The sequence below is a fragment of the Sylvia atricapilla genome, chromosome 11 (assembly GCF_009819655.1).
Source record: "Sylvia atricapilla isolate bSylAtr1 chromosome 11, bSylAtr1.pri, whole genome shotgun sequence".
NCBI lineage: Eukaryota > Metazoa > Chordata > Aves > Passeriformes > Sylviidae > Sylvia > Sylvia atricapilla.
The window spans coordinates 17,760,409-17,777,929 of NC_089150.1; the positions used below are offsets into that span (position 1 = coordinate 17,760,409).

The 17,521-nt window shown below is 42.9% G+C and overlaps 1 protein-coding gene across 13 annotated transcripts in view; it reads left to right on the plus strand.

Moving 5' to 3' along the window:
• The window catches only part of ATP2B2 (ATPase plasma membrane Ca2+ transporting 2), a 393,079-nt gene that overhangs the window by 270,020 nt on the left and 105,538 nt on the right, over window positions 1-17,521 (plus strand). For all 13 annotated transcript variants that reach the window (XM_066326916.1, XM_066326920.1, XM_066326923.1 and 10 more), the window contains one exon: window positions 13,749-13,946. In XM_066326916.1, the coding sequence (XP_066183013.1) occupies window positions 13,749-13,946 (198 nt within the window). The remainder of the gene's footprint in view (window positions 1-13,748; window positions 13,947-17,521) is intronic.

Here is a 17,521-nt window from a genome sequence, read left to right on the forward strand (position 1 = left end):
AAAAGGACTTGGGCAGGCTTCTGTTTCATAATATTTGGACAGCAGTTGGCTTGTAGTAATTTGCATAAGATTTTGGACTGTGAATTTGGACTGACTTTCCCCAAAACATTTTGTGAGAGGCAGGAACCACAAAAGAAAAAAAAAAGAAAAAAACCAAAAAAACCCTGACAAGTCAAGGAACAAAGCAGAACAAAACCTACTTACTCTCCCACTGAAAATCAAAATAGAATTTCCAATTAAGTGACTAATGAGACAAGTGAACAATTCTATATTAAGTGCAGAAAATGTTTTAAGTGTTCCTTTCCTTGGGGTAAGCATAACTGGGATAACTTAATTTTTGCCATCTCTTTTGGTGTAAAGAATGTAATTAATTCCTTAAGTGGTTGTTATCGAAATCTATGCCTCTGTGTTACATGATAAAAGTTCTTAAGTGCTTAGAATTCTGCTGCCTTTTGGTACAATAAGAACATTGGGTTTAGTTGCCTTTTTTTTTTTTTTTTTAATCACTTTTTGCTTCATGTCCTTTTTGTTCCTTTTTACGTGCAGGAATTTTCTTCTTATTTCAGAACATAAATTATTGTGTCACCTCAACACAACAAATTATACTGTGTTCAGACATAGGTTATTGTGGCACCCCATGTGGATCAGCTCCCAGTTTCCATCCTGTGGGATGAGGAGGGGCCTGGCTCCAGCAGCACCTTGGAGATGCTCAGCTGAGACTGGGCTCAGCAAACTCAGACTAAAGGAGTCGCCTGTTCTCAGCTCTGCATTTCTCCTGGAATAGCTGTTCCTTAGGCACCACTATGGATCAGCTCTTCTCTGGGATCAGAGGCCTCTTCCCAGGGGGAAACAAAGCAACGAAGGAATGGGCTGGGAGTCAAATGGAATGGGTGGCACAATAGAAACAGAGGGAATTGCTGGGTGAGGAAATGTTGCATGAATGGATTAAATGAGTTCTCGTTGGAGACCTCGTCACTAAAAACCTAAACTTCCCAATGGACAATGAAGGTTAATTAATTAATAAATAACTGTTGTTTGGCAGGCATTAAGACAATGCAATATTTTTTTTATTCAATGAAGCTGTCCAAGGATATCTCTTTATATTAATTTGGTGTTTCTACTATGATAAAATACAATATTTTGACTTCTGCTGATGTGTCTATCACAAATTCATAAACATTTGCAACTTCAGCACATTTCTGCCAGGGTTTTGATCAACCTCAAATCCTCAATGTGCCACCACTGGACAAAGGACACACAATTTTTTCCACTTCTCAAACCACAGAGCAGAAAATTAAAACAGAGGGAAAAGTCATTCTTAATGTAAAGAACACAGATATTGTCACCAAAAATGTGAAGAAAGATGAACAGAGACTCTTTCCCACTGTTGTCACCTCAAATGGAGTGTCATTGTAGCTGAGGGACTCCCAGGGGCTTTTTGGATTGCTGGAACTCCAGCTTTTGTATCCCAAAAGTGTTTCCCACTTTTTGTGAACTGTGAACTGGCAAGACTTGAAGTGGGCCCAGCTTGGTGGCCATAGAAAATCCATGGAGCCCTTGGCTGACTTTATAATTTAATTTAATCTTTGATTTGCCCTGGAAAACAACCTGGAGAAGTTCTGTAGTGGTTAGTGCATTCAGATTCTGTTAATTGTGTAGAGGACTAATCAAGGTGATTGACAATTTGTGCTTCATGGAAGAGAGAATCTATTCCTTGGGTGTTGTGACTTTTTTGTTTTGTTTTGGGTTTTTTTAGTTTGTTTTTGGTTTTGTTTTGGGTTTTTTTTTTTTTTTTGTGCTAAATTGGGAGATATCTGTGGGTGTTGTGCTCCTGGTGGAGTTTTGCTGCATGGGGGTATTAGATTGAAATAATGCTCTATCCCTCAGTACATCTTGGGATTGCTTTGGCTGCAGCTTGTGTTTTCTCATCACTCAAATATAAAGCAGGAGTCGAGAAAGCATTGTCACTTTTCCAGGTATTTTTATTAGGTTTAAAGAAGACTGAGAGCTCTTTGGAATAAAAACATTCTATTGGTTCCAGTGGGGCCATCATCCCAGCTAAAACACTGCTGCTCATGGTGAATCCCCTGCTCTGGGACGCCTGGACACCTTTTGTGGACTCAATGAACTCATTACCACAAGACATGAAAGTCCTGAGGCTCTGCTTGCATCTTTTCTCCATTTAATCTGGAAAATGGGGCAAGAGGGACCTTGTTTGTCTTGCTGAATTATCAGTGCGCAGTGACTCCCAGCTCTGAGTGCACATCTGTGCTCAGTTTTGGGCTGCCTGCTGTAGCAGAGCTCATGTTCGGCATCTTTGCATGAAATTATACAGACTCTTCCACTTCTCCTCTTCCCCATAGTTGGTATTTAAGGGGAATTAAGAGGGAATCTCTCTCACTGCAGAAGCCGGAGTAGTGCTGAGTGCTGCTTGCATCACGATGGCATCGTGATCACAGCTCTGTGTTTTCTTCAGCGTTTTTTGGCTCCCCCTGCCCTGGATGTGCACAGGGAATGCTGAGCCCCTGAGGGGCCAGCTCTGTGTAGGTGACACAGTGACACTGCTCACAGGAGCACTGGGTGGCACTGACAGAGACTTTAAGAGCTGTCAAGTAGCAGCCCGTGGAGGTAACACCTCAGGAAAATGCAGTTTGGTTTTATTTGTTGGTTTGTTGTTGTTTTCTTTTTTTCTAAGCAAGTTGTGAAAGAAAGAAAGCAGCCTGAGCAAAGTGGATTTTGATACTTGATTTCAACTCCCTTACAGACCTCACCAAGATGTGTCCACTGGAATATAAATTTATTCTTCTGATTTGTGCTTTTATGTGAAAGATTAAAGCACCCTGTGAGGAATTAACTACATAACCTACACATGCCTGGCATCATCAGAGGCCCCCTCTTTCCCGTGCTGTTGTTTTTGTCAGAGCATCTCTTATTCTGTGTTACTTTTAACCTTTTCAATAGGCTTCAGCAAAAAATACGAGTTCCAGACCCTCGGAACTGCTGATGCCACAGAAACTGTGGTGATTGCAGTGACAAACAATAATAAAAGGAAAGATTCTTCATGGAAGGGGAAGATGAAAAAGATACTTTCAGAATACTGCGTAAGAGCCTCATATGGGATTTAAAAAGTCTGTCTGATGTGTCCTGCAGAATGTCTCCTTCACTCAGGCCGTGCTTTCCCGGGTTCATGTCTTTTATTCCGTAATTCCTTTGTTGGTTTCTGACTGTCAAGAGTGTCACTCTGAGTGGGCACACAAAATCATGAAAAGTCTTCAGCAATTCAGGCCACATCACCCTGGAAGCACCTTCTGGTGTGAGAGGGCAGCTGAGGGTCTCCACGGTGCCCCTGAGCTGTGCTGAATTGATCACCTGGCCACACATCCTGGGACATTCCAGGGGCACCAACAGCCTTGGGACACAATGCTGGACTTGCAAAACGCTGAGTGACGTGAAATCAGTCCAAAACCTGTGACAAGACAGGAGGAAAACCAGAGGTGGAGGATTGTGTTACGTGTGAAGAACTGCCAGTGCAGCAGCTGTGTGACTGTGGGTTTGCGTGGGGTCACCCAGCAGCAGTTGTCCTGGTCACACAGGGGACACGTGGCTCCGTCCTATTCATGCCTTAAGTTTAATCTTCCATGTGTTTCAGGTTCTGTGGTGCCCAGGGCTGAGCTCTGAGCTCACAGTCAGTGTCACTCAGCTCTGCACACAGCAGAGACACAAAACAAATCCTTTTCCTGCTGCACACCAAGGACAATTTCAGCCCCAAAAGCACAACCAAGGGTGGGCTGGAGGGAGGAACAAGGAGGATGGGACCTCACAACCTGGAGCTGGAATTGGACAATTCAACCCCAAGATGCAAATGGACCAAAGCTTATAAAAGTGTGAGACCTTGTGACCATATGTCCATTTTGTGACCATTTTTAGTCCACCTTGGGTGTAGCCCTGGCCAGGCTCTTGTCCTGCCCAAGGTGCATCCCAGAGGCCTTTCAATAAATCCGTGCTTTATTCTCCAGCTCTGTGCAGTCTCTGTTTCAGCTCAGCCTGCCCAAGGCATCACTGCTCCCCTCTCTCTCTCCTGCAAAGATCCATGCACAGCCCCAGTGGCATTCCCTGCTGCCATTCCCACCTGCCCTGGGGTGCTGTGGCAGAGTTGGTGGCGCTGGCACCTGTTGGCTGAACCTCTCCAGGGCTCAGAGGAGCCCAGGGAGCTCTCAGCTGTCAGTGCCTCCCTGCAGCCCTGGTGCCACACACTCAGAACTCCCTGCAGAGTGTGGCTGATGGAAATGCTTCCACTGGGAGCCTGGCACTCCCCAGGCTGTGCTGGATCCACACAGACAGGCACAGGCTGCCTCTGTCAGCAGCACTTCTTACTTGTGATGTGGGAACAGGCATTCACAGATGGATTTTAGGGTCCTTTTTTTTCCTGAAATTGCCGCTGGCAATTTTTGTGAAGGGGAGATTTTGGGGGTTTTTTTTTTGGTAGTGTCAAGTGAGAATGGTGATAAGAGGTTATGAAGGTGTATTGATTAAGGAAAGCTTTCCACTTTGACATTATGATATCATTCATTCCATGATTGTTCTCTTTACAATCACCTTAGATCTCCTCTTCCATGGCTGCTTCTTGCCATGACCTGATTTATGTGTTGGTGCTTTCCAAGCCTGACCTACAGAGCAACCACTTAATGTGTCTTAACTATCTCTTACGATGGACCCAGGGATGTTGATTTAATGTAAATATTAAGAGCATTATCATTTCCCATTATCTGGAACAATTAAATTATTATAATTCAGCACTGTAGTCCCACATTTTTTAATAATAATTCCTTCATCATCTCAGTCAACATCACTGAACTGGTCCCACGTTGCACTGCTGTGTTTCAGTGGGAAATCAGGGCTTTGTGGGTAATACAAAAAGTGCAGAGGGCATTTATATGGTCCATTTTGCATCCTGACACTACTTTCTGAAGGAGGAAAACCCTGCCTTGGTTTTAAAAACCAAAAAGTATGTTTGAAGATTCATTCTCAAGGCTTTGACTACCTGGAAAGTGGGAATGGGGCAAAGAAAACCTTACATTCCATCATTTTCTCTCGATCCCTTCCTAAAAGCCCCAACAATGTTCAGAAGCTGAGGGTCTGTGATGCTGAACAAACCTGGGGGATCCAGTGTCTGTGGGGCATCCCACTGGCTTGGGGTTGTCTGGCTTTGGCTGCCAAACCCTTCCATAACCTTTAGTTTAATTGTCTCTTAGTGCTGGGTGAGGATCTGCACTGTTACTGCTCTGGTATTTACACATATAACACCAAAAGAAATTTTTATTGGCATTTTATTATCTAGTTGGTGATGGCTGGGACAATGGGTATTTATTCTACATTATTAGTATTTATTCTAGATTATTAATATTTATTCCAATCCTTGCCCTGAATCAAGTACAATGGCTTTATTGTACTTGATGTTATATCACGATAGAACAACAAAAAAAAAATATTTCCAAGAGCCTGGGCTACCAAGGTGAGACACACGTGGATGATTTCATGATTATCAGAGGGAGTCAGGGCTGAAGGAATGATTTCTGATGGGATAATTCTCCTCCCTCTCAGCAGCAGAATTTTGACAGCAGAACATTTGTAAATAAAAAAATCCTGATTCCTCTTTCTTCATCCCAGACCTCGAGCTCTCACTGAATGCTTTATCAGCCTTTGCAGAAAAATCCTTGCTCTCTGTTTAGGTCAGAAAACCATTAGTCATCTGCTACAGTGCTTGTCTCACCTTTAAAATTTGATGTCTCATCTGCTGCCCCAGCCCAGCTGATGTTCATGTGCTGAACATAAGTCCAGTCATTAGATTATTATGAAATCGTGGCACGTCTTTCACATGAGTGCCTGTTTTGGGGGCTGTTTTCTGCCACTATCAAGAACCGTTTCTGGTGCTGCTGTTATTGCTCATCTTATGTAAACTGTTTGTTCCTGCTCAGTGGCTTCATTTCAGGGCAATTCTACTTGAAAAAGGAATTAAAAGACGATGGAAGAAATAAAACCCCAAGTGGCCGGTTGGGGAAGGGAATTAGAGATGTCATGGAGCATTCAGTGTTTCTGGGCAGTCCCAAACCTGGTGCCTGGTGTAAATGTAAATCAGCAACCTCAGGTGCTCTGGGTTCACTCCCCTGAGCTGCCCCCAGCCTCAGGGGCAGGAACCCCTCAGCCTCATCAAATTCAGATAAAGTTTTCTAGAATTTCTACCGATTGAGAGGTGGGAATTCATGGCAGAGGTGCCAGTTGTTCTGTGTCTGTTTCTAACATTTGCATTAGACAATTAGCCCGTAAGAAGAGTTGTTAAGCTCTTCAGTTCCTTTGTTTTTGGAAAGGTCACAGAATTAGCGAGGTTTTTGCACACTGTGTGTGATTTGAGGGATGGCTTTGGTTGCACCCTGTCGGAAGAAGGTTTCTAGGAGGGTTTTTGTGGTCAGGTGGTTGGATTTGGGATGCTGAGGGCAGGACAGGGTGGTGGGTCACTTGTTGCTGTCAGATATGAAGAGGGAGGATGATTAATGAGGAAGTGGAGAGGGAGATAATAAATTTTCTGATTCTATGGCCTCTTTCCTTTATGCTGGCTGTCTGGATCTGGCTGAAAAGTGTTTGAGTCCAAGAGGGTCAGAGTCCTGCAAGGTTCTGCTCACAGGAATAGTCCCAGCAGCAGCATAAAGCTTATAGGACGTGTGCTTAGATGGCTGTAATGCCAAAGGCTTTTAAATTTTGGGTATATTTCTTAACCTTTATATACAAAAAGTATTCAAGTGATATTAATGAAAAAGGGTAATGAGATTCATTACACTTAGAGACGGCTTTGTAGTCCTGAGATTAGAAGGAAATTATTATTTGTTGAGGTTCATTCAGTGGTGAAATTCCAATTCACATTGCTGGAATTAGAAGATGTTCTCATTAAACTTTCTCTTAGTGATGGACAGCATTCTCTCAGCTGACTTTATTTTAATATGACTTGAGCAGAATTTCAATGCACTGCATGGAAAACCTGGCTAAAACTGGGAGGTCACAGAGACTTCCCTTCCCCAGGTGAATGTTTCCACTTTGTGTTTCCCATCTTTGGGGTGTGTTTGACTTGGAAACCAAATCCTCTTGTGTCAGTTTGAAGCAGCCTGAGCTTTTGTGGTATTCCAGGTGTGTTTGTTTTCCTTAGATTAAGAAGAAGAATTCCTGACCTAAGGGAGGCTGATGCTGGGTGACATCACAATGATGACATCATTTTACCTCAGGGACACACCGACCTCCCTCAGCGTGTGACCCAGACCATAACAGTGCTCACAGCTCACTGGGAGTGTCCCCTTGCCTTCTCCAGTAAGGGGCAGTTTCCTAAGGCAGACCTCAGGAACTGAACCTGTTGGTCCCAAGCTCTTCATTTGAATTGAAAATGTGCCATTTCCAGCTCTTTCAGTCACTGTTGCAGAGATGATGCTGCTTAGATTGCTGCTGAGGAAATGGGAGGGGAAAAAAAAAGCCCAGCAATTTCTTGCCTGTTGGAGAGGGAAAAGTAGAGCAAAACTCTGCTTCCAAAGGTGGAGAGTCAAATCCCACTAAAAATATTGTTTGGGACTTGGATTGTCTTTGTTATCCCAGCAGACACTGGGCTGATATTTCTAATTCATTTTCATCAGGAAGATTTGAGAGTCTGCAAGAGCTCCACGAGCCTGGGGCAGGGGCTCCTCAATTGTTCTGGAGCAGCAGGAATGACAGGAAGCTCAATAAAGAGTACATGGAATTGGGGAAACCAGGCAAAGAAAATGAAATAACTGTCCAGGTGATTCTTTGGGGTGTTATGTTTTTTAATTTCTGTGATGGTGGGAGAAGAGAGTTTGAGGCCAGGGGATTTTGCTTTCAGAGATCAAACCCAGGTCTAGGTTCTCACAGGAAGAACTCAGGTGTGTCATACCAAATTTTTAATGGTCTCTAACCAAAACAGTTGCTTTTCCTCTTTCCCGTCATTTCCACAGCATCCCTGGAAGCCTTTTCTTTCTGTGCTGGACAAATCTCATATTTGATTTTTAAAATACCATCATTTACAGGTGTTGCTACTTGAAGTTTTTATCTCCTTTTCTGGCTGCATCAGAAAAAGCACAGAAGGAATTTAATAGGCAATGACTGCTTTATTTGTTCAGTTAATGCAAATGTAAATTCTTCATTCTTCACCTCCTAATTTGAGCCAATTTCAAACATTCTCTCAAAAGTTTTAGGGTGTTTTTTTTGTTGTTGTTGTTGTGTTAGCAGTGCTGTGCTTTTGCTATTTTTGCAGCATCCGAATCATTCCGTGTTTCTCATGCTCCATTTGGTTGCAGTGGAGATCACTGTCAGAGAAATACAATTTTCCAGGCATTAATTGAAAAAATGGCTTTATATTCAGCGTGCAGGAACTGGCAGATGTAGATAAGGAACAGAGAAAATTCATTAAGAGGCATTTCTCCAGTTTAGCATTCTTTTTCTCCTTCCAAAAAGGCAACAATGCCAGATTTAATCATAAATGAATTTAATATACTGTACGACATAGTAGAAAATGCAATTTTCTATGCAATCACTTTCATTCTCCCATAAATGTTGGTGAAAATTTAGAAAATGAAACCTTAAGAAATTACCCCAGTGCTGGAAGCATCAGTAAATTTTCACAGTATTTCCTGAACCTGTGTGCAATATTTGTATTTAAATTTAACCCAAATCTGCACATCTGTTCCCAACACTCAGGTCAAGCAAAGTTGTACTGCACAGCTTTGACCTAGAAAAGCACTTCAATAAAATATTCATGCTCGTGTGCAGAAATGAACCTAAACCCAGCCAGTCTGTGACTTTTATTGCCACACAGAACAGAGGATGGGAGGCTGCTGCTGAAGTCCTACTGAGCTTCTATTTCCATTCATGTTTTTTTAGTCCCCATTAGTTCTTCTCCACGTCCTCGGATGTTTCATATCCTCACACAGAAATGATGTTTTAAATTGCCTTCATCCGCAATGCTCCTTCACTGTTGTCACAGGGCTCGGGGGAGAAATAAAACAATAATATCCAGGAGATGAAGTCATTGTGTTTAACGTGATAAAAGCCCAGCATGCAGAGTGGAGCAGCAGGAAGGGCTCAGGTGCTGGTGGGGGCAGATGTCCTGTGCTGCCCTGGCTGTGCTCATGGCTGGCTCTGCCATCTGGGCATCACGAGCCACCTCAGGCCTGGCCAAGCCCTGCCTCGCTCAGAGCCCCCCCAGGAATAACTCAAATAACCTTTCTGGGTAGGACAGCTGACTTGGGGAAGTTAAGGAGCATCCCTCTTGTGTCTTCTTACGCATTCTGAGGATTTATGGGACTTCTGCAGAGCAAAGCTCTTGCCTTACCTCAGAGGCTCAGCCCCATTTCCCCACATCTTTGTCACTTGGCCACATCTTTGTCACTTCCATGCACTTTGCCTGCCCTGGCTGACCTTATCTTGATGCCTTGAGTTTTATCTTCCATGTGTTTCAGGTTCTGTGGTGCCCAGGGGTGCAGCTCTGAGCTCACAGTCAGTGTCACTCAGCTCTGCACACAGCAGGGACACAAAACAAATCCTTTCTCTGCTGCACACCAAGGACAATTTCAGGCCCAAAAGCACAAACAAGGGTGGGCTGGAGGGAGGGACAAGAAGGATGGGACCTCACAGCCTGGAGCTGGAATTGGACAATTAAACCCCAAGATGCAAATGGACCAAAGCTTATAAAAATGTGAGACCTCGTGACCGTTTGTCCATTTTGTGACCATTTTTAGTCCACCTTGGGTGTAGCCCTGGCCAGGCTCTTGTCCTGCCCAAGGTGGATCCTGGAGGCCTTTCAATAAATAGCTACTTTATTCTCCAGCTCTGTGCAGTTTCTGTTTCAGGTCAGCCTGTCCAAGGCATCAATCTCTAGATAATTCTTAAAATCTGATTTCATCACCTTTGTCCACTGTCTGCTTTCCTTTCTTTTTGTCTCCCTCATTTGAAGACTTTGTTCATTTCTGGCATTCAGTGGGAGTTAAAAAAAACCCAAAAAACAGCCCCAAGATTTTGCTGGACAGGATTCTGAGTGATAAGGCTGGGTCACTGGAGAAAGGAAACCTTTTGGTTTGAACTAAACACTGGATGTAATTTTCCAGGATTTCTAAATGATTTACAAGTAAATAAATTTAATTATTAAGGATTAATATACTCTGCTTTTGAGATGAGACTGAATGTGGGAGTAATTTCACCAAGACTCAGAGAAAATAATAAAATCATCTGCATAATCATACTCTTGTCTATGGTTCTTAAGGAAAAAATTATCAACGAAAATGGAAGGGTCTGAATGACTGATGTCTGAATTCTTGAATTATAGTCAGGAAAACAAGGATGATCATGGATACTTTAGACAGTCTGTTCCTCAGCCTTATGGTGTTAAAATTGGATAAATTTTATATTAAAGGAAAAGCAGCTCTGGGAGTTCCATTCTATCCTTGGCTTTGGAGGCTCCTCAGGTGGGTTTTACACCCATCATGAACATAGGGGCTGTCCTTTGTGTGTCCTCCTGGCAGTGAGGTACAGGCCATCATTCCAAACTCAGGAATCCAGCACATCCTGGCAAAAGGGATTGGGATTATTGAAAATCCCCGCAGCTCTTCCCTGTGCTGTCCCTGTTGGAGCTGCCTCACCACTGAGCAGAACTGTTCTGTGCTGGAAAACGGCATTGTTCAGGTGTCTGCTCCTTCCTTCTTGCAGTTTTTTGTTCCAAAGTTTGGTGTTGTTGCTCAAAGCTGCAGCAGATAAAAAATTTCCATCCCGGTGGTGCCCATGGAATTTCCCCTTCATGTGTGAGGTAGAGTTTCTGGGGGCCTGATGCAGATTGTGGGTGCCTTTTGTACAAGTCCCGTGAGGAGGAGCTGGGAAAGGGGCTCAGCCTGGAGAAAAGGAGGCTCAGGGGAAACTTCTGCCTCTGCACAGCTCCCTGACAGGAGGGGACAGCCAGGGGGAGTCAGGCTCTGCTCCCATGGAACAAGGTCCACAATGGCCCCAGGGTGTTCCAGGGAGGTTTAGATGGAATATTATGAAAAAATTCTCCATGAAAGGGTTGTGAAGCACTTGAAGAGGCTCCCCAGAGGAGCATGGTGTCCCCATCCCTGGAATAATTCAAAAACCTGCAGGTGTGGTGCCTGGGCATGTGGTGGACTTGACAGCGTGGGTTAAAAGTTGGGTTCAATGATCTTAGAGGTCTTTTCCATCCCAAATGATCCTCTGACATTTTAGTGTAGATCCTTCCTTTTGGCAGCCCTCTGGTGCTGCTCAGAGTGCCCTGGCTGGGTCTGTGCTGGAGGCTGGTTCCTGGCAGTGCCAGTCTGATCCCTCACCTGCACTGCCCAAACTCCTGGGACCTCTGTGGGGTCACAACAAGGCAGCAAGTCCTGTGGTACGGGGGAAAAAGATTTTCCCTGCCTTGCAAGCTGCCTGAGAGCTCTCAGAGGAGTTTGGATGCTGGAGGAGGATGCAGACACTTGCTGCTGGCTGGAAGCTGGGTGTCCCAGTGTCACTGAGCACGAGGCCCTGCAAATTAAACGAGGTGAGGTAATAATAACTCTGATCTGCGGGAGGGGCTCATGTTTCTCAGCAGCTGAAGGGGAAATGAAAGTTTGATGAGTTAACCAAGAGCCAGCAGCTGTAAGGGGACACCTGAAGGGAAAGGTGAGTCAGGACCTGCCTGCAGTGGGGCAGGACTGATCTGGCCAGGAAAGCATCACTTTCATCCCAAAAGGGACTGAGGGGCTGCTGGGGAACCCAGCACAGAGTGGGGACTCTTGGCATTCCCTCACTGCTGCAAGGGAATGTTTGCAGGGCTTCCCATCCCTTCGCTATCCTGTGTTGGAGGTCTGGGCATGAACAGGACTACTGCCAGATATTCCTCAAGCTTTTATTGCAGCATCAGCCTCATAAAAGGTTTTGAGACAATTGAAAGCTGGTCACAGCTCATACCTGCCAGCAGCAGGCACAGATCTCTTTGTTACAGGGCGTTTTAAAAGTTTTCCAGCCTACAGCATATTGCTGAAGCTCACAGACAATTGTTGTACCAGTCGCTAAAGGCACATGGACACCTGCTTCTAGCAGTGCTGGCTTGCATGCTTTCTATTAACAACACACAATACTCCAGTATTAAGCTTAAAACTTTCTATCTTACTAAACCTATTTTTCTACAATCCTAAAATCTATCCAAACCAAACTAAAACTCAAACTATTATTTCATGCCCTTACTTACTATACTATTGTAACTTTTTTCCTGCTTTCAAGCTTTGCAGTTGCAGCTGATTCTAAATTCTTCTGCTCTTTCTGTTTCTGGGGCCTGTTTTCAGGGATTTCTAAAAGCTTTCTCACCTTTAGTATTTCCCACAGTATCCCACAGGCTTTTGGGGAGGAAGGGATATGCCCTGAACCGCCCGAGCCCAGGAATCCTCACAGACACCTTTCCCTTCCTCCAGGTCAGCTCTGGTGTTTTCCTGGTGTCATGTAAAGATGGATAGCCATAAATAGCCACAAATAGACATAAAGAGCCGTAAATAATCATAAATAATCATAAATGACCATAAATAAATGGTAAATGTTGCAGCTGGGTCGGTCTCTTCTCTAAATAAGACAAGAGGTTACAGGCTCCAGGTGCACCAAGGGAGGTGTAAATTGAATATTAGGAAACATTTCTCTGTGGAAAGGGTTCACCAGAGTTGGAACAGGGAAGTGGTGGAGTCACCACTCCTGGAGGGATTTAAAAGATGTGGGGATGTGGCACTTGAGGACAGGGCTTGGTGGTGGGATTGGGAACAGTTGGGCTTGATAATCCTAAAGGGCTTTTCCAATCTAACCAATTCCGTGATATTAGGTATTGTTTGGTAGGAAGATGGAACACTCCTTGCAGTTTTTTATGCTGCCCAGAGGGATATTTGTGCTCAGTTATTTTACCCTGATGCTTGCCAGTCTGTTTTGTTATGGTTTTCTTCTGTGTTTTTGGAAAAGCACCAGATGTGCATCCTTTATTATAATTGAAAAGGAGAGAAAAAAGCGCTCCAGTGGATTGTTCAGCACAACCACACCCATTGTTATCCTGTGGCCTTAAACTGAAATGCTCTTAAACTGAAGTATCATGTAAAATACATGGAGCCATATTGTTTCCTTTTGCCTTCCTTTGCATGTTTAATTTGTCGCTTCTCCTTTTTCCCGTGACAAAAATGTGATGCAGCTCATTCCAGGAATGTGCTAAAGTCCGTTTGCAGCCAGAGGTTGCTTTGAAGTAGCCCAAGAGAGGCTTTATTGATTTATCCTTCACATTCAGAACAAAGATTTGTGTGATCTGCTACAGGTATTACCAAAAGCTTCCATCAGCTGTTCCAGCTTCATCCCCCAAAATAATTTCTTTGTGCTTTAGGATCTATTTTCAGAAGTCATTGCTTGTGTGTATGTACATGCATAGGTCTTATTAATATAAACCTCTGAATTCAAAGACTTCTAATGATTAAACCTGGCAGGTTTTAGTACTAAATGGAGCTCGTGAGAATTCTGTTCAGGATATCAGGGCAAATCCTCTTGTGAAAGGCCAGCTGAAGTGTCATATTTATGTTTGTTAATATGCCATAGGTGCTGCAGCTTGGAATTTTTCTTGGAGAAGCAAATTATAGGAATGCATTTTCTTATTTCACGGCAATTTGACCTGATTTTATTTCATTTTATTTTCTTTACAGGATTAGCCGGCACTGCTGCAGACCTAGAAAAAAGAAAGCTTATTTTTGGAAAAAATTTTATACCTCCAAAGAAGCCAAAAACATTCATACAGCTAGTTTGGGAAGCGTTGCAGGACGTGACTCTTATAATCTTGGAAATTGCAGCCATCATATCTTTGGGGCTTTCATTTTATCAGCCACCTGGAGAAGGGAATGAAGGTAAAAAACTTTTCACAGAAGTCATCTCAGTTTAAGCAAAGCATGTCCTAAATCTCAAATTAATTCCATCATCACCCTCCAGAAAGGTCACTAACAGGAAATTTCCATGTCGTTTGCTCCTGATCCCATTACATCTGGTCGTGACATATTTTTCTTTTCATCCTGACGTTTCTTTATGCAAATCCTGAACCTCATAACGTGGGAGTTAAAGGAAAATCATAACATTCTTGTGAAACTGGAGTGGTTATGATACGATTTTTACCTTTGAGCCTGCATTTTGAGCGCGTTTGATTCATCCTTTGTGGTTGTTTATCACATATTATGGATGAGAAATATGTAATTGCTTATGTAACTGCTGGATCCCAGTGCAGGAACACGGACAAGTCTCCAGTTTACACCAGATGAAGGCTTGAACTCAGCGAGATTCACACATTTTAGTATTTTTAGTGGTGCAGCTCAGGCTCGTGAACCTGGTTCTAAAGGGACTATTGGAGCAAAGTCTGGTTACTTATAAATATTCTCCATATTCTGCAGAGCCATCCTGGGTGCAGGAAGTTTTACCACCCTGCCTTTCCCCCCTGCTTTTTCCCCTTTTCCCTCTCCCCTCCCCTCTTTGGAAAGCACTCTTGAATTCACATGCTTAAAATATTTGTTCCTCTCCATAAATGCAAGATTTCCATTTCTGGCAGCTGATCCAGATTTTTTTCCTCCCTCCCCTCCCCGCTCCTGCTCCCTCCCAGACTTCTAAAGCTGGATCAAACATGCTGTGTGAAATGACGTGAGCAGCTTGGCAAATGTAGGAAGAATGTCTTCCTCTAAATATAGCCCTGAAATACTTTTTACATTTGCTGCAGTTTCCTCTGGCTGCTTTCCTTGCAGCCCCTTCCTCCTTCCCTTCCCATTCAGCAGCACAGCCAGGCACAGCCACTGGGTCATCCATGGGATTCTTGAATTCCTTTATAAATAATTGGGAATTTTTCATTGCTGCCTCACAGAATTTTGAATACCTGGCTATTGATTCAGCAGGTGCTCGATCTAGGCATAAAAAGATAAAGGAGTAATTTCCTTTTTTTTTTTTTTTTTTTAACTGAAGAAAATGTTATTTATTGGAATTTCCTCCTATAACTGGTGGGATACCTTGGGGACATTATAAACCATGAGAGATTCTTTACAAAATTAGGTTTTAGCTTAGACTAAATGTGCAGAGTGCCCTCTTTTATTTCATTTAGGGGGAAAGGAATATTGAAAGCATAATTCCTCCAGGTTTTAGGAAGAGGGGAGATGTGGTGCCTTGTTTCTTTCTTTTTTAAATTGTTATTCTTATTATTTTGATCCTTCATTTGAAATGTTTCTTTTCCCCTGGGAAGACAGGAGCCAGCTGAGATTGTGAGAGAGTCTGGAAAGCTCAGCAGCACAGCCTGGGAAAATGTGTTTGTGTTTTCCCACAACACAGCACTTTATTCAATAGTCACTGTTTTCTCTGCTTCAAGAATAGTTTTCCTTGAAGGGTTTGCCCTGAAGAAGAAAAATCAAATTAATGAATATCTTGTAATCAGTTTTTTGGAACGCATTGTAAATGTCTTCCACATTTTTTTTTGGAAGTCTCTCTTTGAGCAGTTGTAAAAATAATTCCTTTTAGTTTTAAGATTAGTATATCATAAATTGCTGCTGAGGATACCTTTAGTTTATTGGTAGATGACCTTTTTAAAGAGTCCCAAACACTGGAAAATTGACATATTAAGCTTGATTTTGCCTTGGTGAAGTGGGGAGTAATCACACTTGAAATTGATTTTAATGGGTTAATCTCCAGTATTTTCGTTTCCTGACTCTCCTCAGAATGAAAATTTCATTGAAATATACACCTGTTTTCAACTTTTATGTTGTTTTTCTTCCTGCGAAAATAATACATTTACTTCTAAAAGTACAGCCAGGTGTTAGAAAGGAGAGCTGGCACGTGTTGTTCTCTATCCTTTCACCTCCTCTTTTAAATTCAAATTTTTTCTTCTGTTTTTCCAAGTGAAATGCATTTTCATTTTGAAAATGGGTTAACAAGACTGTTCTTTCCAGGCTGATTTTTTCAGTCATCACTGCCAATATTCCAAACTCATCGACTTCTTGCTTGGAATCACTTGAAAGGTTGTCACCCCCCAGAAGTGACAGCCTTGCTTTGGAGGATTAAAGGATAATATGGAAACAAGAGACTTTGGGGACACCACGTCAGGGCAACACCACTTGAGTATCTAATCAAGCATTTATCTGCCTTTATTTAATATATTTATATCTGGTCTCACATACTCTAAACTTTTATCTACCAATGGCATTACTGGTTAATATAATAAATTGAATTAATTTCTGTTTTTAAAAATTCCTATAACTCTTTCTTTTCTTGACTCTTGAAGCCCACTCTTTTGATAATTTTGATGCTGTAATAGAATTAGCATTTAAATGCTTTCTGCCGTTGAAGTGCAAAATATGTTTCTCCCAAGGCTTTTGAAGGAGAAACGCGGGATAAAATCCACATTTCCTACAAATATTAGAGCTCATGAACTGCCCAGGAGCCTTTTGCTGGGGTGGACCCTCAGTGATGTGAGTGTTCACGTCTTCATTTCAGATCTGGGTGAGGCTTGGAGAACATGATTTTGATTTCTGGTGCAATCAGGGAATCTGATCCAGAGGAATCCCTGGAGAATGCAGTTTTGTTACTTCTCCAGAAACCACTCCAGTTCTTTCTTTTCGTGCTCCTTGGCATGAGTGGTGGTTTCGAGAATGTCGTTCTCAGGAGCTGTTTTGATGTTCTGCTTTGCATTCCCTTTCACCATCTGACGGGCCATTAGAAGCAATTGAGCACTTCTGCATAAATTATTGTCAGCCCCGTTGGCAATTACTGCTCTCATTACCGAGCCACACGAAATCAGTTTTCTCTATCCTTTCAAAAAAGTGCAAAAATGCGGCTGGGGCAAGGTAAAAATACTTTGTTCCTCAGAAAAAAACCCCTTCTGTGCCCGGGGTTTGTGGATTACAGTGTTCCCTGGCCCTGCAGAGTGAGGCTCTGTGATATATCAGAGGGTTTGATGAACGTCTGAGATCCCGGCTTCATTTTAAATTTTTTGTAATGTAGATTAGAGGTAGTCCAGCACTAAAATTGAAATGTTTGTCTTTGTATATCAGCATACAACGAAATGATTTTTATTTACAGTTTGTGAAGAAGTGCCCTGTGCTGTTTTAAAGACACTGTGTGAGTAGAAAGAGCTCCTTCATGAGAGCAAGCAATGGACTCAAACCATTACACTGCTTGAGGAGACAGGACAGACTTTAGGAAGAGTGCTTGGATCAGAAATCCAGCAAGGGAATGGCAGGGCTTCTGGCTGTGTTATTATGGCTGTATAAATACAGGGATCTCCTCCTCTACCTGGTTGGTTGTTGGGTTTTTGTTGTTTTATTTTGTTGTTTGTGGCTTTTTCAGGCTTTTTGTTTGTTTGGCTGGTTTGCTTTGGTGTTTTCCTCACTCTTTTCCCTCAGAGCAGTCACTTCTGGCAGAAATGCCCTAATGGCACTTTGCAGCTCTGTCCCTTTCT